Genomic DNA, 26928 nt, shown 5'->3' on the forward strand with positions numbered 1-26928 from the left:
CGGGTCTTGTTTTTGTATCCATTCAGCCAGTCTGTGTCTTTTGGTTGGAGCATTTAATCCATTTATATTTAAGGTAATTATCGATATGTATGTTCCTGTGACCATTTTCTTAATTGTTTTGGGTTTGTTTTTGTGGGTCTTTTCATTCTCTTGTGTTACCTGCCTAGAGAAGTTCCTTTAACATTTGTTGTAAAGCTGGTTTGGTGGTGCTGAATTCTCTTAGCTTTTGCTTGTCTGTAAAGGTTTTAATTTCTCCATTGAATCTGAATGAGATCCTTGCTGGGTAGAGTAATCTTGGTTTTAGGTTTTTCCCTTTCATCACTTTAAATATGTCCTGCCAGTCCCTTCTGGCTTGCAGAGTTTCTGCTGAAAGATCAGCTGTTGACCTTATGGGGATTCCCCTGTATGTTATTTGTTGCTTTTCCCTGCTGCTTTTAATATTTTTTCTTTGTATTTAATTTTTGATAGTTTGAGTAATAATGTGTCTTGGTGTGTTTCTCCTTGGATTTATCCTGTATGGGACTCTCTGGGCCTCCTGGACTTGATTGACTCTTTCCTTTACCCTATTAGGGAAGTTTTCAACTATAATCTCTTCCAATATTTTCTCAGTCCCTTTCTTTTTCTCTTCTTCTTCTGGGGCCCCTATAATTCGAATGTTGGTGCATTTAATATTGTCCTAGAGGTCTCTAAAACTGTCCTCAATTCTTTTCATTCTTTATTCTGCTCTGCGATAGTTATTTCCACTATTTTATTTTCCAGGTCACTTATCCATTCTTCTGACTCATTTATTCTGCTATTGATTCCTTCTAGAGAATTTTTAATTTCATTTATTGTGTTGTTCATCATTGTTCGTTTGCTCTTTAGTTCTTCTAGGTCCTTGTTAAATGTTTCTTGTATTTTCTCCATTCTATTTCCAAGACTTTGGGTCCTCTTTACTATCATTACTCTGAATTCTTTTTCAGGCAGGTAGACTGGCAGGTAAATTCTTTTTCAGGCAGGTAAACAGGCAGGTAGACTGCCTATTTCATCTTCATTTGTTTGGTCTGGTGGCTTTTTACCTTGCTCCTTCATCTGCTGCGTATTTCTGTCTTCTCATTTTGCTTAACTTACTGTGTTTGTGGTGTCCTTTTCGCAGGCTGCAGGTTTGTAGTTCCCATTGTTTTTGGTTTCTGCCCCCAGTGGGTAAGGTTGTTGTAGGATTCCTGGTGGAGGGGACTGGTGCCTTTGTTCTGGTGGAGGAAGCTGGATCTTGTCCTTCTGGTGGGCACGCCACATCCGGTGGTGTGTTTTGGGGTATCTGTGAACTTATTATGATTTTAGGCAGCCTCTCTGCTAATGGGTGGGGTTGTGTTCCTGTCTTGCTGGTTGTTTGGCATGGGGTGTCCAGCACTGTAGCTTGCTGGTTGTTTAGTGGAGTTTGGTCTTAGTGTTGAGATGGAGATCTCTGGGAGAGCTCTCGCTGATTGATATTATGTGGGGCTGGGAGGTCTCTGGTGGTCCAGTGTCCTGAGCTCAGGTCTCCCACCTCAGAGGCTCAGGCCTGACACCTGGCCAGAGCACCAAGACCCTTACATGTAAATTGGTTAAATTCTCCAATCCAAAGGCACAGGATGGCTGGCCTTCCATGCTCCACTCGGTCCTCCAGCTGGGCCTTGTCCGTCCGGCCTGGTTGACATGGAGAGCCTGCTTTGGATCCAGGTCCAGCTGCATCCCCTAGCATCTAGAAGAAGCAGCCGACACCCCCCATCCTCCCTTACCCCCGCTGCAATTCATCACGATCCTGTAGCGCCCGAGGCTCTGCCCCTCATCCGTTGTGCATATTTTTAATTGCACTTGTTTTTTGCAGTGCATGCCTCTCTCATTAGACTGAGAGCTCCAGGAGGCAGGATCTCTCGTCTGCTGCTGTATTCTCCCTACTGAGTACAATATTTAACACACAGTAGAAACTCAGTCATCATTTGATGAATAAATGAATGAGAGTACAGACTGTTTCTTGTTGTCTGTGAGTCTCAGTTCCCTCACTTATAAAATTGAAATAGTAATACACACTTCGCACAGTCATTTTGAGGAGGATTAAATGAGAAACGATCTTGAATACTGAAAGGCACAAAATAAGTGTGAGTAAAGTCTGAATTTCCATTCAGTGTAGTGTGAGAGATCTGGCTCTGAGCTATTTTCCTCATAGAAAGATGAGCCATAAAGGACTTTCCTTCCATCATAGCAGTAATACTTTCCACAGCTGTCTCATTTCACAAGCTCCAGGCTCCTGGGAAGCCTTGATTTCCTCCAGATCTTCCACATGGTACCCAGAGTAGCTGTCTCGGTTGTAAACAGCGGGTGGGTGCAGTTTTGCATTGTTTCTTTCCCACTCTTCCCAGAAGGAGGTCTGCTGAATCTACTGTTCCCTGCATCCCCACCACCATTAGCCATGATTGTGAAGATGGAAGGACCATAATTAACGGTTGTATGCAAAGCAAGTGTGGCGAGTTCATGCAAATATCCATCAGAAGCCACCCTTTGTTGGGCAGCGCTATTGTGCCTGTTCTGTTTATGCAGAGGGAAGACTCCTTCCTATATCCTTTTCATCACGTGGGGGCACATTTAACCTGCATGATGCCTCCTCCAAATGGTGAGCTAAATAAGAGAAGTGGGAAGCAGAAGGGTGACCACTCTCTATGTTTCATTTCCTCTTTCAGCTCCTGAATTCACTTGCCTCTTAAGAACAGTTGGAAGGCAGATGCTCTTTTGAATGAGTCCTCGTGTTTGCCGTGTTAATCACATTATAGTAGTTGGGACGATCTAGGTAGAGCTGGGTTAGGGAAAATTCTGTGTCTCTGAATGAATTGGAAGAAACCATATTTAGTTGTGTCCAAGCCCTGTGAAAATAATATTTGCACGTGGATGGGTTTACTGAGGCATGGTTGGGTAGACAGAACTGAAAGTCAGGCATCAGACAGACTTGGCTTTGAATTATGGCTGTTCCCATGTATGTGAACTTGAGCTGATTTCTTCACATCTCAGGATACATAATGAGATTAATGATGTACCTCCCCCAGACTTGGGGAGAGCAAATGAGACAATGCGCATAAGGCATCCGTCACAGTTGTTGTAGTTCTAGTTCTCTTTTCCTTTTTGCTGCTTCCCTGAAGCTCCTCTCTTGAAGGAGGGGAGGGTTGAAGCACCCTTTCCTGGTACATTCCAATTTGTCCTGTAGACTCCACATAGAAGCACATCACTTCCTAGGAGGACCTCAGGAACCATGTCTGTGTGGCATCTGTTGACTGCCTTAATTCACCCATGACTCAGTTGCTTTGTAACCCCACCCCAAGCTTTATTTTTCTTAGTTTAACTTTTCATATGTGGTCCCAAGCCTGACATCTGTTCCTGTTGAATCTTTTGATATAATTGATTTTGGCTTTGGAGAATGAGCTTGCCCCTCCCAACCCCATTTCCTGATTCTGTTTTTACTTTAGTGACTGTTCACATGAAAAAAGCTCAGATGGACCATGGAATGAGAAGATGCGGGAATCCCAAGCTCAAATGAGTTAGAGTTAAGACCACACAGGAGATCACATGGCTTGAATCTGAGATATTCCAGAGGGAGTTTATAAGAAAACTCCCATATTGGTTAGGATAAACTAATTTATGCTGTAGTGACAAGCAACCATGAAATCTCAATGTATTCCAGAAAAAATATTTTCCACTCTCTCTACATGTGCAAAATGGGCCAGCAGAAGGGCTCTGCTTATCCTAGTTACTCAGGGACTTAAGTTGGAAAGTCCATCTTGACATGTGCTTCCATAATCACCAAGGCAGGGAAAGAAATGTGGCAAACAAGGCAATGGTTCTAAAAAGTTTCCACACAGAATGATACACAGCACTTTCCATTGGCCAAGACTAGTCATGCAGCCATGCTTAACTTCAAAAAGGAATGAGGCAGTGCCTTCCAACTGTGTGCCCAGAGGGAGAACTGGGATATTTGAGAACATCCCTAAGGACCACCACACTTCCCCATTATACCCTAAGCTTTTCCTTCAAATTCTCATAATACCCAGACTCACTCTTGAAGCACCAGTGCAGCTTCTATCACAGATCCTGAGAACTTTCTTTTATTGAGCACCTGCTGCATCCCCCACACTAAGCAAGGTGTTTTCATGTATACTACCTTATGATTGGTCTCACAAAGTGACTCCTTTTAAATCAGTGCATGCATGGACTGCCAGAAGCACCATGAAATCTCATAGCATCTCAGTTACTTTATACTGATGGAAGGATTTTAGTAACAGCTTTCTCTTTACCTCCATGGAGATGTGGTCAAGAAATGTCTAACATTCCCTGTGTCACTGTTCCACTTTAAAAGACTGTAGTTCTTCAAAGTCTACCATGCAGTGTGGTTGAGAGGCATTGGAAAACCTTAGATCTCTCCTGCCCATCAATAGCTGAGCCGAGGTAGCAGAAAACTGTGAATCAAAGGCCTCCATACATCCTTTTTCTGACTTGTTGCCATAGTCCTATGTTAGGAACATATTTCTGGGTTTTATTAGCTCTGCGAAAATGGAAAGGAAAACTGAGAAATGGACATTTAGAACCCAGGGTTATCATCACACCTTTCTGTAACCACTTTGGAAAACTCTGGCCTGCTAAGTGTCCCCTCCCAGTTCTTGTCTGTCCCCAGAGCCTGGGTGCCGTGCCCCATCTACTTGCCCAGGCCTCCTTCCCAGTCCTCAGTGGATTTTGTCTCCTGGGGATCACCCAGCCCCTTGGGTATGTCTACCTCCAGGGCTGCATTCTACCCTTTGAGCCTTATCACTTGCTCTTGAAAGCTCTGAATTTCTGCTGAATCCGTTAGGTCTCAAAATTCTCTTTCCAGGTAGAGAGAAATTCTCTGAGTGTCACCTTGTACAAATACCAAGATGAGCTCTCCCAGGTTGCTTTTTCACACACTTACAGTTCCTAAAGATTTTATTATCAATGTTATGAGAGCTGAGGGACCAAGAACATTTCCCTTTCAATGAAAATATACTTTAAACTCATTTGGAGAAGGAAATGAAGGTTACCCGAATGTTGACAGCTGATAATCTTGTCAGCCTGGGCCTTGAGGCATCAATGCTGCAGACCCCCATCCCTAAAAAGTTCAGTTTCCATGTAGCAGGGCTTCTGCCTTCATCAGGCCCCTTCCAAACTGAGGGTCTCCATGAAGTTCAGCCCAGTTGGCTCCCCAATGGTGAAAAAGTGGGAAAACCTCTGAATTTGGAAACTGGATCCATGAGCTTAAGCCATTTTATAGCTACATGAACTGAATATCGACCCTAAACTTCAGTTTCCCCATCTGTCAAATGGGAATGAGATATGCCCTCCCAGACTCACTGGGGTCTTTGTGAGGAGTAAACAATAGGTGTGATAACTCTGCACGTTCCTAAGCACCTTTCAAAGGAAGGTGTTGCTAACATGAATACGTGTTTGAGTACAAATTCAGCGTAGGTGTGTATATACATATATACATCCATACACATAAACATTTTAGCGTGTGTGTGTATGTATGTACATGTACATATGCACATATACATATTCAGTTAAAATAAAAAGTTTATTTAGCTCAGGAATCTTAGTGGTAGAAAGGTTATCACTGTGCCAGAGTTATATTGGCTTGGCCAAAAAGTTCGTTCGGACTTTTCCGCACGGTGTTACGGAAAAACCCAAACGAACTTTTTGGCCAACACTATAGTATTGGTGGTTAATGATACAGAACATTACCTACACCTCTTGGGCTTCCTCGAAGCCAAGGCAAAAAGGGGCATGTGGCAGGTTCTCTTACTTGAGAGAAAGAAGTATACCTATTTTTCATCAAAGACACTAGAAGAGGTATGTATCATATATATCCTTACATAAGGGGCCTTGAGGAGATACCAGTCAATATCATGATATCATTTTTGCTCAAACACTCCGTTATTTCCTTTTCCACCAATGTTGTCCTACAGTAGTAAACCGGAATTTAATGGAGCCATTTACATGCAAGGATTCTGTTTCTTGTGCTGTGCAATAACATTAATGCTATAAATTAATGCCATTAAATAAGATGAATGGATCTCAAAGTTTCTTTCCCCTCAGCATTTTTTATGACTATGTTTCATATGGGGTCTTGAGTCCCATTCTCATTTGGAAAATTTCAATGCCCATAGTATCAACTTTATAAAAATGTTTGTTAATTGTTTAATGAGAAGATGCATTTAAAAATGCTTATCACGGTGGTTGGTGGTCAGTAAACACTCAGTGTCAGCTGTCATTATTAGAATATCGTAGGTGATAAGTATGAAGCAGAATGTGGGAGTTCACTGAGGAAAGAAAAAGCAAAATCTATGGGTGCACAAACATTTTTAACCCATCGATCAAATTTGAATAGACTGTGGATAGGGTACAGGAAGAGGAAATTCAGGAAGGAGAAGCAAAATCAGTGAAATCCAGGGTGTGCAAAGATATCAGCTGACATGCGGGATGCATCGAGGAGAGAGAGGGAGTGAGACTCCAAAGGAAGTTCAGGAATGTTGTGCTTATAGACAGACAAGTTCAGAAGTGAGGCAGTTCTTCTGCAGGCCCTTCCTGGAGGCTGAATTTTGGTCAACTTCCATCTTTTACATCATGGACTCCAACTCTGCAAACTCATAAACTCAATTTACCAGGATATAGAGTTGAGAGGAGATTCAAATAAAACAAACCTACAAGAGAATGGTGGAAATAGTAGGCAATTCTTTTTTAAAATAACTCCTTCCCTCCAAAAACATCCCTAAGTGTTTCCTATCTCAGAAGTCTGGGTTGCCCGAGATACCTCACCTTCTATATCCAGTTGCCACCAAGTCCTACTGATTCTACATTCTGAAATTCTCTCCAATCCATGTGCTTTTCTTATCTCCAGCGCCACTATCTTCATTCTGAATACCATCACCTCTTGCCTGAGAAACCTCAACAGCCGCGCCCTGCACCAAGCTGGTCTTCTCACATCCACTCTTACTTGCCTCAAACCCATTCTCCACCCACAGCAAGCATGATACTATATGTATCTTCATTTAACAGATGAGTAAGCCAAAACTCAGAGAGGCTACTGAAGCACGTTCCAGAAGCAAGAGACTGACCTGGGTTTGAACCTGTACATGTAAAAATGCTGTTAGTTGGTCCTGTGCAATTAATGTCATGCTTCGTGCTGAGTCATAACCCCACAAAGTGGAATCTGGCTAGACTGAGACCAGCAGAAGCCCTAAAAGACCCCCCAATCCCCCCACATCCACATTTTTCTCTTTCTCCCACCAAACGTGGCCAGCTTCAATCCCCTGCTCAATCTTGAAACACCTGCTGGCCCTGTCGTTAACATCAACAAATAATGAGGAGCTGTACTAATAACAGTTATCATAATAAATTGGCCTTTGATTACATCTGTCACCTGAGAATTTCAAAGACTTTACAAACATCAATTAGTAATTATAGCTAAAAGGATCACTCACCTCAGATAAGAGCTGTGCAGGGAGACATGAAGGACAGCCTTTGCTTAGGTTGGTTTAGACCTGAGAGTCACCAGTCCCTGGGGGCAGGTCTAAGCCTCTCTCCATGAGGCTCAGAGGAACCACAGTTCTGACATCCCAATTAGGGGACAGTTTGTACAGCTGCTCCATCAAAGTCCCGGTGCTGAGGAATGGGAAGCATGAAATGTAGTTTTGGAAGGGAGCTTATAGATTGTGCAGTTCCTTTCTTTGTGCAGAATAAGAAACTGAAGTCCGGGGTAGAAAAGTGATTTGCCCATGGTCAAAGCCATGTCTTGAATCTAGTCTCCTGTACCTTGTCCGTATTTGTTTACTCTGCAAAATTATGACCATGCTCTCCTCTGTAAGGAGATATTGATTGATTGGTGATGATGGTGATAAAAATCCAACAATCATTTATTAAGGACTTGCTCTGAGTCAGTGAGGGGATACACAGATAAATAAGATACAGTTCCTGCCCTCAGGGAACCCACAATGCAATGGAAAAGACAGTCATGAACACAAATGTGTACAATAAACTATATCAGTAGTCACATTGGCAGAATACCCAGTCTACAGCTGGAAGCCTGGAGGTGGAAAGGATCAGGAAGCATCTCATATAAAAAGTAACATTTGAGCTGAATATTGAAAGGTAAGTAGGCATTTCCCACACAGACAGTAGGGCAGCGGACAGGGTGTGTCCTGCAAAGGGAGCACCTGGGCAGAAGCCCAAAGGTTGGGAATTCTGTGATACGTTTGGGGAGATTTGGTGTGATTGGTTCTGGGCTTATAGAGAGAAGGCCTGAGAGAGACAGAGAGCAGATAATGGCTGGCCTCACATGCCATGCTAAAAAACTTGGGATTTATTCTGTTGAAGACAGGGAAAATGATCTTGTCAATAATCCCAACATCTGTTTATTACAATAATAAAGCCATGCATGTATACTTTTTGCATCTTTCAGGTGTTTGTGCACTCGAAATTTTGTGCAACCCAATGAGACGTGCAGAGGACATTGCTACATTCTATAAATGAGGACCCTGTGACTCAGAAAGATTAAGGAATTTACCTAAGGAATTTATCCAAGGTCCACTCAACCAATGAGGAATGAAACTAGAATTTGAATGTCTAACTTCATTTTTTATGGCGTATATAATATGTGCTAGGCACTGTACCATCAATGAAAAAGATGGGCAAGTCTCTTGCTTTCATGGTCTTTACATCTGGTGGGGAGCATGGAAAGTGACAATTAGTAAACATACAAATAAATAATTTCATCTTGTGATGGGTGAGAAAAGAGTGATATGATAGAGGGCAACTGGGGAGTGTGGCAACTGAGTGGAACCATCAGGGAAGGCAACTTTGAGGAAGTGACAGATAATAGAACTCGAATGATGAAGATGTGAAGGTCTCAAGGCATTCCAGGGAGAGGGAACAGCAAATGCAAAGGTCCTGAGGATGAAATCAATTCAGCAGATTCAGGAATTGTAAACAGGATCAACAGGAAGGGGGAAGGTGGTAAGAAGCTAGTCAGAAGAGATGCCAGCGCTGGTTTATGCAGGGTGATGAAGATAAGGGGATTTTACCCTTAATCCACTAGGAAACCATAGGAGAGTTTTAAACAGGGAGTAGTGGGATTTGACTTAGGTAATTACAAGGTGATCTGGGTCACAAGGGGAGGCATTAATTATCAGAGTCAAGAAAGGCTGTGGATAAAATGGACAAGAAGCTACAGCAGCCATCCAGGCAAGGGATGGTAGCAGTTTAGACCAAGGTGGTGAGAGCTGAGGCCAAGATAACGTGGTGAATTCAGAATATGGAAAAATATTTATTCCCTCCCTTTAAAATCATGTTAATATGGAAAATTTCAAACATATACAAAAATAAACAGGATAATAGACTCATTTTATATGCCCCTCACTCAGCTTCAACAATGATCAACCCATGGCCAATCTTTTTTTCCCTCTCTATCCCAACTAACTCTCTCTGCTCCTCCAAATATTTTAAACTTCTTATTTCAGTGTAATTTCGATCTTACAGAAAAGCGTCAAGAATAGTATGAAGAGCTTTCACAAACTCTCCACCCCAATTCCCTAATTAATCACAGTGTTGCTTTACCATTCCATTCTCTCTCTCTCTGTCTCCCCTTCCCCTCTGCCCCATCTGTCTATTTGTCTGTTGGTCCATCTATCAATTAATCTATCATATCTCTATACCTAAATGCTTCAATGTACATTTCCAATACAATACAATACAATTACCAGGAAATTAATGTTGATGTGATACTGTTAGCCCCAATTTTCCCAATTTTCTCCATTATGTCCTTTACATAAAAATTCTTTTTAATCTGATTCACAAGCACATGTTGCATTTAGTTGTCATATCTTTAGATTCCTTGTATCTCAGTCTCTCATTGGCTTTCCTGACCTAGACTCTTGAAAGTTACGGGCCAGTTATTTTGTAGAAGGTCCCTAACATTGGGTTTGCCTGAGGTTTGCTCACGATTAGATTCATGATGAATCTGATGCTTCTTTGGCAGGAATACCACAGAAATGACGTGCATCATATCAGGAGACGCGTAATATCCATGTATTCCATTACTGGGATGTTAACTTGAGTCACTTAAAGTGTTGTTCATCTGGGTTTTCTCCATCATGAAGTTACTGTTTCTCTTTAATGTGTATATGTCTTATAAGGATATAATTCTAGGCTATGTAAACATCTGTTAGCCATCAAAATTTCATCCCTTAGTTTCAGCATTCGATGACTCTTGTCTGCCTCAATTATTGGTAAGATGTTCACTAAATGATGATTACCTAATTCCATCGTTCTTTCTGCATGCATTAGTTGACATCTTTTGTGAGGATGAGCTCTCCTTTGTCTCATTCTTAATTAATTAATTTATAGACTCATAGATTCTTATTTTATTCAGTAGGTTATAAGCGATTGCCATCATTATTTTTAATGCTCAAATTATCCCAGCCTTAGCTAGTGGGAGCCCCATGCAAATTGGTTCCAATGTCCTTCATTTTTTATTCTCTTTAAGAAAAATTTTGCCGACTTTTAATTATGCAAAAACCATACGGATATCTTTTGATTATTGCTTTTATATGTATAAATTTTTCAAAGTAGAAGGATGGAATATACTTTATTTAGCAGGTTTAGCTTGATCTATCAATTCAAACATTTAAATAAATAGTATGTGGCTTCCATGTTTCCCTCTGCCTAAGCCCTGCAAGCATAAGGAGTGTGCCTTCAGGGAAGTGTGTCTGTGTCCTTCCGACATGTCTCCATCAGTTCATGAAAACTTATTTTCTTTCTGGCACAATATATTGTGCTTTCTCTGCCCCAACCCTGTTACGGGGAATGGTACTTAGAAACCAACATCTGGGAACTAGCGGCTGTCCTTGCTAATGGATATCATTGCTTTTAGGCTCTATGAGTGGACATAAACACAAGATATGCATATATCTGTATATTTTCATCGATCTATCTATCTCTGTATTAAAAACCAGAAATTCATAATGATACCCCAATTCCAGTTCAACATCAGAAGACTCATTCTAGTCTTTATCCTCCCCCTCATATTTTAACTTGTTTCTCTGACAATGAGAAACTTGCCTTTTATTATTCTCAATACATGTACCTATCTGTTCAACCCTAGACTACCCAGAGAGTATTTTCAGGATTATTAACCTATACCACTTTGTAAAACAAATCCATTAACTAAGGTTCAACATATACTTATAGTTCTTTCTGTCTTTAATCTGAGGCTGTATAAAATATTTTGTTCAAAATAGTTCTTTTTGATTGAATTCTTTTTTATTTCCCTAAGGAATGGTTATATATTTATTGGAAATACAGTTAGGTTTATTTGTTTCTCCTTGTTTCTAATTTTAGGTTCACTTGCCCCATCATTATTGATGTTTTTGTATATATAAAATATTATAACATAGTTCTAAAAGCCTAACCTGTACAAAAAAGTGCATACAAAAATATACACACCATTTTTTTGACCCCATTTCCACCATCCCCTATGGGAAATTACCGTCATTAGTTTCTTATAATTTTTTTGCAAAATTAAAAGGTTCATGTATATTTTATTTCCCCTTCTACTTATAGAAAAGATAATACACTATTGATACCTGGAAATCACTTTATATTAGTTCATAAAGGTCTTCCTCAATCTTTTTTACAGCTGCATAGTATTTCACTCTGTAGATGTATCTTAATTTATTCAGTCACTGTTATGTGTGGACAGATAGATTGTTTCCAATATTTTTGAACTGCAAACATTGCTGCAATAAAGTATTGTGTACATATATATTTTTTCATATTGTTGGAGGTGTGTCTTCAGGGTACATTCCTAGAAGAGGGATTGTTGGATCAAAAGGTGGACAAATATGTAGTTTTGGTAGCTGTTTCTAAGTTTCCTTCCTTAAAGGTTGAATCAGTTTTCATTCCCTCCAGCAATGTTTCAAATTATCTGTTTCTCCACAGCCTCACCAATAGTTTGTGTAGTCTAACTTTAATTTTTGTCAAAGTTATACACACGAAATTGTATCTCAATATAGTTTTAATTCCCTTTCTCTTATAAAAAATGAAGTTGACATCATTTCATATATTTAGGAGACATTTTTATATAATTTTGGAGCTACATGTGTATGTCTTTTGCCCATTTTTCTATCAGGATTTTTACCTTTTTCCCCTCAGTTTTTAAGAACTATTTATATATCAGGGATATTAACTCTCTGTGATATATGTTGCAATTTTCTAGTCTTTGCTTATAATGTTTTTGCCACACCAAAAAAAGAATGTAGTCAAATGCATCAATTTTTTAAAAATTACATCCAGACTTTGAGTCATAGTGAAAAAGCCTTTTCTTAACCAAGGTTATAAAGGAATTCACCCATGTTTGCTTCTAGAACTTGTATAGTGTAAATATTTTTTACATTTAAATTTCTGATGTCTGGTGTTTGTTTTGGGCATGGTGTAAAGTATGTATCTAATTTTATCTTTTTTCCCAAATGTCTATTTAGTTGTCCTAGCAACATTTAAAAAGTCCATCTTTGCCCCAATAATTTAAGATGCCACATTTCTCATATTTTAAATTTTCATATGTTCTTGTGTCTTTTTTCTGGAAAATCCAGGAATTCTCTTCCACTCACTTGTTTGACTATTTTTGTGCTAGTACCTCACAGTTTTAATTATAAAGGCTCTATGCCTTGATATCTGATAGGGCAAGACCCCCACCTGGATTTTCTCTTGCAGTGATTTCTAGTTCTTCTTGTGTGTTCATTTTTTCGTATAAGCTGTAGTGTTAACTTGTCCAGCTCCATAAAAAGCCTATTGGTAATTTTACTGGGATTGCATTCAATTTATACATTAATTAGGGTGAACTGACATCTTTAAGACGCTGAATTATCTTAGCTGAGAACAGAAGATGTATTTCTGTTTGTTCAAGTCTGCTTTTGTGCCTTTCAGGAGTGTTGTAAAGTTTTCTTCATATAGATTTTGCAGTTCTTGCTAAGTTTAATACCAAGTATTTAATCTTTGTTGCCACTGTGAATGGGATTTGCTGCCATATCTGCTGACTGAGGTTGGTTGTGTTTGTGGTTACTATTCACTTTGTATGTTAATTTTATATCCTGCTACCTTTTATCATTGAGTCTCTAAGGATTTTCAGATATACTGTTATATCATCTCCAAACAGATACTCTAAAGTTTATTTTCCAATTTGTATGCCTCTAATTGATTTCTTTTATCCAGTTGCACTGGCTAAAACTTCCAGTATGATATGAAGGAGTAGTGGAAATAGGGGACATTCTACTCTTGTTCTTGGTATTAGTGGGAATGCCTTTACTAGAGTCCCATTAAGTAAGATGATGGTGTTAGAACTCGGATATATATTTTTATCATATTATGAAAATATTAATCAATTCCTAGTTTCTTGGGGTTTTTTTCTTTTAATCAGGAATGGGTATTAAATTTTGTCAAATGCTTTTTCTGCATGAATAGAGATAGTATGACTTTTCCTTTGATCCATTAATATGGTATACTATATGAATGGACTTCTTAACACCCAACCAACCTTGCATTTCTAGAATACATTCCACTTGATCATGGCATTTTATTTTTCTCAATGCAGTATTGGCTTCTGTTCACCAACATGTTATGTAATACTTTTACACATTCAAAAGTAAAATTGGGGGCTTCCCTGGTGGCGCAGTGGTTGAGAGTCCGCCTGCCGATGCAGGAGACACGGGTTCGTGCCCCGGTCCGGGAAGATCCCACATGCCACAAGAGCGGCTAGGACCGTGAGCCATGGCCGCTGAGCCTGTGCGTCCGGAGCCTGTGCTCCGCAACGGAAGAGGCCACAACAGTGAGAGGCCCACGTACCGCAAAAAAAAAAAAAAAAGCAAAATTGGTCTATAATTTCTCCCCTTCTCCCCTCCTTTTCTTTTTTTGGTATTCTCTTCCCCAAGTTTAGGTGTCAATGTTTTGCTGGTTTCATTTAAAAATGAGAATGTTTTTCTTCATTTTCCATGCTGTAGAACAGTTTATGTCAGTACTATCTTGTCTTTAAAAGTCTGATTGAAATTCCCTATGGAAACATTTCAGCATGGTGTTTTTCTTATGGAGTAGTTCTTTAATATCTTCCTCTATTTATTCTGTGAAATTAGATCTGTTGGTTTTGTTTTTATAATAAAATCTATTTTATAAGCTATATTTTCCTAGGAAATAATCATTTCCATTTAGCTTTTCAAAATTATTTTCAGAGTAGTAGTAGTCTAATTTTAAGAAGTTTCTTCTTTTTCAATAGTTATTTCCCTGTTGTCATTTCTTCTTTTGTACATTGGTGCTTCCTCTCTTTTTTCTTTTTTCTAGTAGTTTTCTCTTCTCTATTTCAATAATTTCTGCTTTTGCCTTTATTATTCCCTACTATGGTCCTATTTTTGCTCATTTTTTTGTTTCGTTTCTAGATGTCTGTGCTGGAAATTTAGTTAATTTTTTTCATTCTTTCATTTTACCGATGTACTTTAATCTAGTCACTGCTTTACATGATTTTTGTAGATTCCAATATGTAGATTTTCACTATTTTGCTTAAAAATATTTAAATTTTTGTTTACAACTTCCCTTTCACCTAGAAGTTGCCCAAAAGAAATTATTTCGTAAATTTCTAGGTGGAAGGACCTACTTGGTTTTTTTATATTCTTAAAACTTTCTCATCTTATTATATTGTAACCATAGAATGTTTCTTATAATATTTCTAATCTATTCAATATAGCAGTGCTTTCTTAATTAGCTAACATATGGTAAGTTTTTCTGAATGCTTCATAAGAAGAAGGTTTTTCTCTATAATCAGGCTGTAGGGTTTGACACAGATCCACAAGACCTGCCTAATTATTTTAGCTCTTCTGTATCCTTGCCTATTTTTTTGCCACTTGATCTGTCTTATACTGACAGTAGTCTTCTATTATTCTTGTATCTCCTATAGTTTCTACTTCATAAAGGTGATCATTGTGGCTTTTGGTGCATAGATATTCATGCCTGTTATATTTCTTGTTAATCGTGGGTTTAGCATTAAAAAGTGTTCTTTGTTATATTTTATGCTTTTTAAATTGCATTTTACTCTGTCTGATATCAGGATCACTCATATGGCTTTCTTTCTTTTTTTTTTTTTTGCTCCCATTCCTTTATTGTTGCCTTTCAGAATTACTTTGTTTTAGGTTTGACCTTTATATATAGCAGGTAGTTGGGTCTCACTTTATGAGACATTTTGAAATATTTTTCATGTAATTATGAGTTTAAACCCATTCACGTGTGTTGATGTGACTGATATGTTTGGTCTCAACTCTGTCATGTATTCTTTATATCATAATTTACTGTATTAGTTTTGTAATACTTACCAATATGTTTTCCTTACCCTTTTATTTTAAAATTTCTTTTGATATTTAGAAAGGTTTGTATTTTTGTTCTAGTAGTTATCTTTGTTCTTATACTTTTCAATACGTTTTATCCTCACTTTTCTTATTTAACCTCTTCCCGGCAGCATGTTTTCCAGCATTTTTGAGGTGTAATTAACAAATACAAATTGTATGTATTTGAGGTGTACCACGTGATGGGGTTTTTGGTTGATTTGTTTGTTTTGGGTCCTTTGTGAAGTACAGTTGATTTATAATATTATATTAGTTTCAGGTGTACAGCACAGTGATTGAGTATTTTTGAAGATTATACACCATTATAACTTATTACAAAATAATGGCTGTAATTCCCTCTACTGTACAATATATCCTCGTTGCTTATCTACTTTATACATAGTAGTTTGTATCTGGTAATCCCATACCCCTAATTTGTACCTTCCCCCTTCCTTCCACTGTGAAATGGTCACCATAATGAAGCTAATTAACACATTCATCACCTCTCACAGTTACCATTGTGTGTGGTAAGAACACTTAAGATCTACTCTTTTAGCAAATTTCAAGTTTGTAAAACAGTAATACACAAATCTCCAGAACTTATTCATCCCATGTAGCTCTTGGATCAACATCTCCCCATTTCCTCTGCACTTCAGCTGCTGCATCCACTACTCTCTGGTTTTATAAGTTCGACTTCATCAGATTCCACATGTGAGTGAAATCATGCATTACTTGTCCTTCTGTGTCTGGCTTATTTCACTTAGCCTAATGTCCTCCAGGTTCATCCATGTTGTTGCAAATGACAGGTTCTCCTTCTGTTTAGAATAATAGTCCGTCGTCTATATCTACCACATTTTCTTCTCCCTGGTCCTAGCTGCCTCCAGACCATTCAGCCATGCTGATCCCCTCTGTTTTCTGGTTGGGACAAAAAAGAAATGGGCCTCTTGAGCAGCATCTTACATAGCTGGGGAGGTGGGTCACTCATGATGTTCTCCTTTCCCCCATGGGGTCTCTCTTGGCACTGAGCTGTGCCACTTTGGGGGACGGATGACACAGGTAAAGTGAAACTGTTCTTTTTACCCTCCTCAGTGCTTCTATTATCAGAGTTTTTGCTCCAGTGGGGTGCTGGGACCTCTCTTCTGGACTTTCAAGTTCCCACAAAGGCACTGTCATCCATGGGTGTCAAAATTATGTTTCTGGGGGGTGATGAGTGTGAAAATTTATTCTGCCATCTTGCAGACATCATTGCTTTGTCAGTTTTTGACGGTATCCACTGACTTTCATCTGTTACCTGTACAATCAGAGCGAACTTACTCTGCTCTCCTCTTTCCCTGTTTCTTCTCTTTCTCATTTTTACTTGCATTATTTTTACAAGAAAATGCAACATTTATATATTCTGCTTTCAACCATGTCCCTACCTTGTTTTAGTTTTAGATTTACAATTAAATATATTAAACGCTTCCCATCAATCCTTTTGCCAAAATTTCTTCAGTCATCTCTTTGTTGAATGAAGTTTATCCTCTGGCATATTTCTCAAGAAAGACTCATAAGTACAGGAATCTCTGAGTGATTGAATGTTGCAAGTTATTTTTCTATAGCTTTGATAATTGAAAGATACTTGGCTAGCTATAAAATCCTTGGTTCATAATTTCTTTCTTTGAGTTCTTGAAAATGCTGCTCCATATTTCTCAGCCTTGTATGTTGCTTTGGAGACATCTCATGGCAGCCTAATTCTCTTGCCCTTGTAAATTGTTTGATTCTTTTTGCCTGGAGTCCTTGAGACTTTTTTTTTTTTTTTTTTAAGTTAAACAGCTTTGCTAGGATCTTGAAATTGATCTTTCAGGTCTTTGAGTCCTTTCAATATGTAGGCTCAGGTCATCTCTTAATACCAGACATTTTCCTCAGATTATTGTTATAAATCTTCGCTTATTTAATTACTTAATCTGTCTTCTCAGGGATTTCAAGTAGACATATATTGGATCTTCTTTGCCTTCTCTTTAAGCCACTTTTTCACTGACTCTTGTTACATTTTTCTCTATCTCATTTCCATTCCCTTGGCTGTCTTTCTCTTTCTTCGATGCCCCTTATTAAAAATTTCCTTTGGGGACTTCCCTGGTGGCGCAGTGGTTAAGAATCCACCTGCCAATTCAGGGGACGCGGGTTCAAGCCCTGGTCCAGGAAGATCCCACACGCCACGGAGCAACGAAGCCCATGTGCCACAACTGCTAAGCCTGCACTCTAGAGCCCGCGAGCCACAACTACTGAGCCTGTGTGCCACAACTACTGAAGCCCACGCGCCTAGATCCTGTGCTCCGCAACAAAAGAAGCCACTGCAATGAGAAGCCCACACACCTCAATGAAGAGTAGCCCCTGCTCACCACAACTAGAGAAAGCCCACACGCAGCAACGAAGACCCAACAAAGCCAAAAAAATTTTTTTTAATTAAAAAAACATTTCCTTTGGACACCTTGTAATTTAATAATTTAATCTTCATTTCTGATCACTTTTGGTTTTGTTTTCTTTTTTGTTTGTTTGTTTTTGCCTCTGAGTTCAATCAACTCTTTTTTCCTAGTTCTTTTATGTTTCAGTTATTAAGCTTTGCATTTCTAATTCAAAGTTGTTTGAGGAAATTTAATTCAGTTTGGAGTATTATTGTGTTACAGATTCTTTTCTGGTTTGTAATTTTTTTGGAGGGGGTTTATATTTCTATCAGTTGGGATGTTTTTATTTTTATTTTCTGTTCTCTTCGTATAGCAGCTTTATTTGGCTTCTTCCATTTATTCATTTTGTAGATTTGAGGTTCAGAAACACACTATTCTGATAAGGTAGTGAAGTATGTTTGTTTTAATGTATGACTGAATTTTTTGTATCATGGGGGATGGGTGCTTATGTGCTCTCTGACTTGTCACTGTTGCTCTTCTCTTTTAATGTACAGAATCTTAAAATTCCCCCTTTTGTCTCTTTCCCTTTCATCATCCAATCTCCCAAGGACACGTCTCCCTTCTTTTTACCCTATCTTCCCCCATAAGTGATACCTATGGAAGATTACCACCTTGAATTATGTGTGCTTTCAGGTTTTCACATAGTCATTTCTTTATTCTAGCAGGATTCTCTTTCAGAATTTTCACAAATAGGAACTTGGTCTTTCTGAAGATCGTTTTATAAAATCTTACAGCCTCTACTACCTTACCTTTTTTCTCTTTCATGTTGTTTTTCCATACAGCCCTGGCTCTCCACAAAGGCTTGTGTTGAGATCCTTAGAAATAGTTCATTCAACTGCAGTGCTTGTTCTTCTACTAACAGGGACTATGAAGTTTTGAGGGTTCTATATATTTTTTTTACTTTATTTATTTTATTTATTCTTTTTTCTTTTTGGTCTGCATTGGGTCTTCGTTGCAGCATGCGGGCTTTCTCTAGTTGGGGTGAGCAGGGGCTACTCTTCGTTGCAGTGCGCGGGCTTCTCACTGTGGTGGCTTCTCTTGTTGTGGAACACAGGCTCTAGGCGTGCAGACTTCAGTAGTTGTGGCATGCGGGCTCAGTAGTTGTGGCTCGCAAGCTCTAGAGCACAGTCTCAGTAGTTGTGGTGCACGGGCTTAGTTGCTCCACGGCATGTGGGATCTTCCCAGACCCGGGCTGGAACCCGTGTCCCCTGCATTGGCAGGTGGCTTCTTAACCACTGCGCCACCAGGGAAGCCCCTCTATGTATTTCAATGACGTTGAGGTTGTGAGTTTTGTATAGCTTTATTTTTTTCTTGTTTTCCTGTGTTGTTTTTTTGAAGGATATGTGGGGAGATTTGATTTTAGATGGTTATCATTTTCTTCAACTACTAAGAGCCAGCAGGAATTGACTGTGGATTGGTTGTGGGAAATTATGGAACTAGAAGAATTCAAGGATGACTCCTAGGTTTTTTACTTAGTCAACCGAGTAGATAATGGTAACACTTCCTGAAATGAGGAAAACTGGTGTGTGTATAAGGCCTGGAGTACAAGTGAAGAGAGTAACAGAATTATCTTCTGGAGGTTTGTAGATTTGTTATGAGTATATGGATATATGAACCTGGATCTCTGGAATACCATTGTTAGAAATAGAAATTTGAGCATTACAAGGGTTCAGTACTTAAAGCCTTGTAACTAACTGTAATGTCTTAGTGAGAAAGTTGGGATACAGATGAAAGAGGACATGAAATGAGACCCTCCAGTGTTTGGAGGTCAAGTAAATGATAAATGTCTAGCCAAATAAAATAAAATTTAAATTTAAAAAAGAGGATTAGGAACAGACAGTGAGGTAGGAGAAAAACCTAGAGAGTAGAGTGACCTAAAAGGCAAGAGGAGAAAAAGAGTCAAAGAGAAAGTGTCAGTTGCAACTAATATGGATGAGAAATTAAGGAAGATGGGGTTGGAGCAGTGACCTTTAGAGTTGACCATCTGAAAGTCTTTGTCGACCTGATGAGAGCAATCAGATTGAGGTGAGTCCCAGAGAGCTGGTGAGGTAAGACAATCAAGTCTGCATCTAGAGGGAGAACACAAAATATTTTCAGAGCTTGAGTTTAATCGGGAGTTTTCTGAATGGGCTTGCATGTTATTGGGAGTTTCGTCCCTTAGAGTCGGGCTCAGGGCCCTGGCTATTGCCTGAAGCAGAGCCTAGTGCCTTCCAGGAAGATCTGATAGGGTTGGTGATGAACATGTATCTGGTTAGAAGAGTATGCCACCAAGAGCCAGTCTCCTGCGTCCCGCAGCTTTACTTTGCCTTTTGTTGGTGACTGAAGATCTGCAGATTGCAGCATGCATGCTTATTAGGGAGTTATATCTCAGAGGGCACTCTGGCCCTTTCATGCCTTAAAAGGCATTCCTCACTCATTTTTTTTCCAGAGGATGAGCCTGCCAGGTGACCTAGTTGTAATGGTTCTGGGCTGCTCAGTTTCCAGAGCCTCTCTGCTTCCCTTTTCCATCCCTGGCTTTCCGATTGCTCAGGGTCCTGTTTCAAGTCAAAACAGAATTCCTTCATACAAATTGCTTGGCCTGTTTTTCAAAATATGGCTGTGCTCCACATCACTGTGCCTGTAAACAAGCCAAGAAAGGAGGGCATTTTAGCTCAGTGGCAAAAACATATTTGCCAACAGGCACCTCAGAAAAGAAGGCCATTTACTTCAAGGTTACTTTGTTTGGCTTATTATCTGTGTAACCTTGGGAAATTTTATGTAATCTTGTTTCATTAGAGAGAAAAAGGGAACACTGTGATATTCATCGCATAGCCTTGCTACAAGAATGAAAAATAAAATGTTCGAAATGGGTACCTTAAGAAAAGAGAAACTTCCTCTTTTTTTTTTTCTTTTTTTCTTAGTGATGCTTTCAGGGACTGACATGCTAAGTGGATGAACCACACCGAGGCCAAACAACAGCTTAGTGATCAGGGCAATGGAAGAGCAACACAGGAAATTGGGCTGCAAAGAGACTAGACTGAGGGCCCAGTGGGTTATCATCAATACCAGAAGCATGGGGCAGGGTGGGGTGGTGGGAGGACTCTGGGATCAAGCAGAGCCAAGATACGCTTTGCAAAGGTTTGGGGGGAACAGGATCTCTGTAGCCAGGCTCTCCCTCCTGGTCCAAGCCACTACCATCATCTCTACCACCACACTCTCCCCACCAACTAGTTTCTCTTGTACCGGAAGTCTATTCTCTATACCACAGCCTCTACATTTTGGAAAATGAAAGTCTGAAAATTTTATTCTTCCTACTCATAACTGGAAGCAACCTTAGAATATCCCACCTACTCTACCAAAGTGGCCTTCTCCACCCCTTTCTCTGTCATTTGATTGGTGGGAAAATTGAGCCACAGAGAGGGGCAGTGAGTTGCTCAGTATCGCACAGCACTGGCAGATCCTTGAGTAGAAGCAGGTCTCAACAGAAGCACAACGGTTAGGGCATTATATTCTATCCCAAAGTGATATATTCTTGTGCGCAGATTTGCAAGTCTAGAGTGGGAAATGGAATGTGAGTGAGGTTAAAATAATGGGGACATGAAATTGTATTGTACTGTGGAGATGGAACGGAAAATATACCAAATGCTTTTCCTTTTCCCAAAGGCTTACATAATCTTGGCACGAGGAAAGTACTCATTTCCTTTGTACGGAACCAGTTGGGGACTTTGAGTTAATGCCCACCGGCCAGACTTCCCAAATGATCAAATGCAGAATTTCAAGCATGTTCCTGACTTGCTTGCTAACAATTCAGTCACCCAGAAGGCCAAGAGAGTGACTCAGGACTTTGTTGTTCTGTACTTGATTCTAACCAACAAAGAGAAATTGGTTATGGAATTAAATATGTCAGGAATTTGGGAGAAAGCAGATTATGTCAGAGTCATGTTGGTGAGAGCCAAGGATAGTTAAACATAATCAGATGTGTGCTCTAGATGATAGAAAATAGTTTAACAGATTCGGGTGGAGGAGGTGGTATTGGGAAATGGCTCACTTTCAGGCACACAACTGTGGAAGGGAAGATGATTCTAAGGAGAATTAGAAAGTTCTACGAACAACTCAATGAGGAAGAAGGGCAGTAGAATAAACCACTGTGGCTACCCAATATTCCCTTTAATGTGACACATTTTAAAGCGAACTTTCCCTCACAAGACACATTAGCCTTCACCTTTGTGGAGAGAAAGTGACCCAGAAGGAGCATGATGGGCATTAGTTCAAAGCACTCGAATTCTTATCGTATGAGGAATTGCTGAAGAAGAAGAAGGTTAATGAACCTGAGAACTGTCTTTCAATATCAAGACGTCTTTCCTACACAAGCAAAGGCAGACTTTCTGTCGTCTGCAGAACAGAATCAAGACCATTGGGGAGTCATACTTGGGTTTAATAGGAGCGACAATTCCTAGCATTTGGAGGTGTGCATGGATAAAATAGACTCTGCTGTAGACATTATCATTGCTTCTCTTCTTGGTGCCAGGACGACTCCATTTCCTACCTCACTAAAGTCAGGCATGGCCCTGTGAGTGGCTCTAGCTCATGAAACCTGAGTCAAAGTAAAAGTGTTATTTCTGATAGTTGCCAGTGCTTAACTCTTCACCATGCTTTTCTCCTGCCTCAGTGAACACTGAAGCACTCCAAGCCTTGGTCTTGGAGTGACTACAATGATTAGAGTATCCCCTAACCACCACCATTACCTCACCCTCAGACCCAGCCATACGCCTACATTGGACATGTAGCTTGATTGGAAAATAAACCTTTGCTGTTTTTAGCCCCTGAATTTCATGGGTTTTACTACTTCTGCATAATGCTGACTAGCTCAGTGTCTTCAGGATGCAGTGGTTCCTTACGTGTGAGCATTAGCAAGATAGGCATTGGATTCTTGAGCCTCACACACTTGCATTCTTTGCTTTTTGTTTTTTTTTAACATCTTTATTGGAGTGTAATTGCTTTACAATGGTGTGTTAGTTTCTGCTTTATAACAAAGTGAATCAGCTATACATACACATGTGGTCCCATATCTCCTCCCCCTTGCGTCTCCCTCCCTCCCACCCTCCCTATCCCACCCATCCAGGTGGTCACAAAGCACCGAGCTGATCTCCCTGTGCTATGTGGCTGCTTCCCACTAGCTATCTATTTTACGTTTCGTAGTGTATATATGTCCATGCCACTCTCTCACTTTGTCACAGCTTACCGTTCCCCCTCCCCATATCCTCCAGTCCATTCTCTAGTAGGTCTGTGTCTTTATTCCCGCCTTGCCCTTGGGTTCTTCATGACCTTTTTTTTTTTTTTTCTTAGATTCCGTATATATGTGTTAGCATACCGTATTTGTTTTGCAGTTCTGTTTACAATAGCCAGGACATGGAAGCAACCTAAGTGTCCATCAACAGATGAATGGATAAAGAATATGTGGCACATATATACAATGGAATATTACTCAGCCATAAAAAGGAACGAAATTGAGTAATTTGTAGTGAGGTGGATGGACCTAGAGTCTGTCATACAGAGTGAAGTAAGTCAGAAAGAGAAGAGCATTCTTTGCTTTTTATTTTCCTTTGCTACACAATATTCAGACTCTTACTGGGGGTATAACTTAGTCAACTGGAATGTTCAACTGGCTCCACGACCTCCTAGGATATGATCCCAATATCGCAGGCTAAAGTGATTCTCTTGCGAAGCGCACTCTTCTGTATGTCAACTGCATGCCCAGCAACATCATAAATTTATGGATCCTGTTCACTTGGGGAGTAGCCAACAGCAACAAGACAGCTCACCAAGCAAAGATTCTACTGCCACGCAAACACACCCACACAACATTATCTATGAAAACTGTAAGATGTCTACCAGAGATCTCTCGGCCAAAGTAACTTTTTTTTTTTTTTTGCGGTATGCGGGCCTCTCACTGCTGTGGCCTCTCCCGTTGCGGAGCACAGGCTCTGGACGCACAGGCTCAGCGGCCATGGCTCACGGGCCCAGTCGTTCCGCGGCACGTGGGATCTTCCCGGACCGGGGCACGAACCCGTGTCCCCTGCATCGGCAGGCGGAGTCTCAACCACTGCGCCACCAGGGAAGCCCCGAAGTAACTTTTTGAACATGAATTTTGCAGTTGTTTCTTATACGTTCATACTGACTGGGCTATCCCTAAGCGTCTGTTTCAGTGCGTGCACGTAGGTGCATTATATACTTTTAACTGAGCTTCGCAAGGATGCCCTTGATACCATCTACTAACCCATGCAACTGAGTGAAGCACACGCATGCCCCAGTGTACCCACTTAGTGTTATGGTTAAAGTTGTTCTGTGCTGGGCAGTATTTATGCATTGGTTCTGTCTGGGGAAGAAGCTTATAAGGTGATGGGAGCCAGGAAGTGAAAGTAACAAAGTACGTACCTAGCATGAAAAGAAATGACATAGGGCTTCCCTGGTGGCGCAGTGGTTGAGAGTCTGCCTGCTAATGCAGGGGACACGGGTTCGAGCCCTGGTCTGGGAGGATCCCACAGCCCGTGGAGCGACTAGGCCTGTGAGCCACAACTACCGAGCCTGCGCGTCTGGAGCCTGTGCTCCGCAACGGGGGAGGCCACAGCAGTGAGAGGCCCGCAAACCGCGATGAAGAGTGGCCCCCGCTTGCCACGACTAGAGAAAGCCCTCGCACAGAAACAAAGACCCAACACAGCAAAAATAAATTAATTCATTAATAAACTCCTACCCCCAACATCTTCTCAAAAAAAAAAAAAGAAATGACATAGAATTAAAAGGTGATTCCAATGGTGGAAAAAATGGAAGGGACAAATTTTAAATTATCATTAAAAATACATATGCATGCCTATATATGCAAATTTCTATATGTATATTTTATATGTATTAAAAAACCAAACCCACGACAAATTAACTGAAGTCTCACTTTTGTTGTTCACAGGAGACCAAAATCAACTGTGTTCGTCTGGCTACGAAAGGTATGTTGGCATGCCCTGTCTGTCTTCAGCCATTTAAGTACTTCTCCCTGTAGCCACACAGGGAAATTTTAGGCAACAGTGGCTAAAAAGAACAAGAAAGAATTGTTATTTTCATTGGAGTCAGTTGCATCTAGCTATTAATATATACTTACGGTATATATTAATAACACCGTGCCTAAAGCATAGGAAGAGCTCAAAACATATTTGTTTAGTCAGTGGATGGCTGCATGGATGGACGAACTGGTACATTAATCAGTGGAGTGGTAAATATAAATTTACGCAAATAGTCTTCTGCTATAGATTTTCATTGTATTGGGGTCTGTGTTTGGGTACTTTTTTTGCATGTCAATTAGACCCATCTTCTGGTTTTGTGCTTTATTCAACTGGCGCATGACTTTCAAAAATGAGGCGATTAGTGTTAGTGCCTTCGGTAGTGAGAAAACAAACACTGCATCGTTATGAAGTTGGCATTTTCAACACTAATCCCCAAAACGAAGGCAGCATTGTTCAGGCTCATCACTTTTTGTTTCCCTAATTATAATTGAATTGCCTGACTCTTTCAGTTGGTACATGTTTCTGTTTATTACTCTTTAAAAACAAAATCAATGAATGGTTTGTTATCATTTAACCTATGACAAGGTTGAACGGTCAGAAATCAGGTTTATCTTTCTGTTATAGAATTGATCCTTTAAACAGCTATCCTCCCTGTATAAACACACCAAAATTAGGCAATTGCACTCTGTTCCCTGCATTTATGGACAGCATATATAGTTTCCTAGATTGCTTCCACAGTGATGATAAGTGTAAATATAAGTAAACATATAGTCATAGATATAAACTGTAGACAGAGACAGTGACTCAAGTACGTATACACATATGTGAGGATATACACGCAGGCAAACACATACAGAGGAAAATGCACACATGTCAGGGAGGGGAGGAGACAAGGGACGGGGCGGGGGGGGGGGAGAGAGAAGAATATTTTATGGTCATTTGGCAAAATACGCAGTGAGACCTATCACTCTTATAACTTTGAAGAAAATCACATCAGTTTGTAGGCAGAAAAGGGAAGATGCAGGAGGAAGAAGACAGGAGCACTAAGGGCTCCCTGTGATAAGAACTCACTCTGGTTTCACATCCGTCATGAGAGGCCGACATGTCCCTAACGTGTTCTCTCTCGAGAACTCAGGCTACCAGACAGAAAGAGATAAAATACTCCTTGTGAGGCAAGGAGAATTGATGGCCTGCAAACAAAAGTGACACAAATTATGGGCCTTGGCAGACTTCTCCACTGAAGAAAACAGATAATCTAGAAAGAAGAACCTCATCAGATGGCTAGCACTAAAGCTCTGGTCTCAAGCTGGACAGCTGGGTGTCTGCAGCATCCCCCAGGAGGGGGCAGGAAACACACAGAGAAACCTTCCCCGTGACGGTGCTCCATGGCTCCCACTAGCTCTTGACCCCTAGACGAGGGAGGAGTTGATGCCATTGATCTCCCCTGCAGGATGTGTGGGATTCTAAGGACACCCTCTGGGACATAAGCCCTCCTAAAGGGGAGTTTGTTGGATCATATTTTCTGAACTGGGAATTCGGAACATATGATCGGACAGGCAAAGGTATACGTGGGGACTTTGAGAGAGAATATTTTAAAGTAAATGTTGCTGGCAATGTCAGGACTTACTGTCCTGATAGATATAGAGCCCACCATGCCACACTTCTCCAAAGTTGCATTGCTGATCTGCAGAATTACAGCGGCCTTTAAAGAAATGGAACAGAAGAGCTCTCTACCTCTTCTTAGCATAAGGATTTCTCTTCTTGTCTGATGTTTAGGTTACAGTCTTCCTTTAGTGGAGTGTGTTGTGTACACACGCCAGGTGTGGCGTGGGAAAGGATAGGAATGCATTTATGAGTATGAATGCCCAGCTGGCCATGCCCAGGCAGGGCTCAGAGGAGTCGGGAGTAAGTGGTGGATTCCAAGCTTCCACACCCTTGTTTTCCAGTGAGGGCCGTCACTCCAGCCAGGAGAAGCAGGCTCTAGCAGCACTTGGCAGTGAGGCAGAGGGCTGGATAATGCAGAATGCCCGT

At 40.4% G+C, this 26928-nt stretch overlaps 1 protein-coding gene across 2 annotated transcripts in view; it reads left to right on the forward strand.

Moving 5' to 3' along the window:
* Positions 1 to 26928, forward strand: part of PTPRT (protein tyrosine phosphatase receptor type T) — a 1065023-nt gene that overhangs the window by 843185 nt on the left and 194910 nt on the right. For both annotated transcript variants that reach the window (XM_029221736.1, XM_029221738.1), the window contains exon 13: positions 24807 to 24843. In XM_029221736.1, coding sequence (XP_029077569.1) covers positions 24807 to 24843 — 37 coding nt within the window. The remainder of the gene's footprint in view (positions 1 to 24806; positions 24844 to 26928) is intronic.

Source organism: Monodon monoceros, unplaced genomic scaffold, assembly GCF_005190385.1.
Source record: "Monodon monoceros isolate NGI ecotype Baffin Bay Population unplaced genomic scaffold, NGI_Narwhal_1 Super_Scaffold_13, whole genome shotgun sequence".
NCBI lineage: Eukaryota > Metazoa > Chordata > Mammalia > Artiodactyla > Monodontidae > Monodon > Monodon monoceros.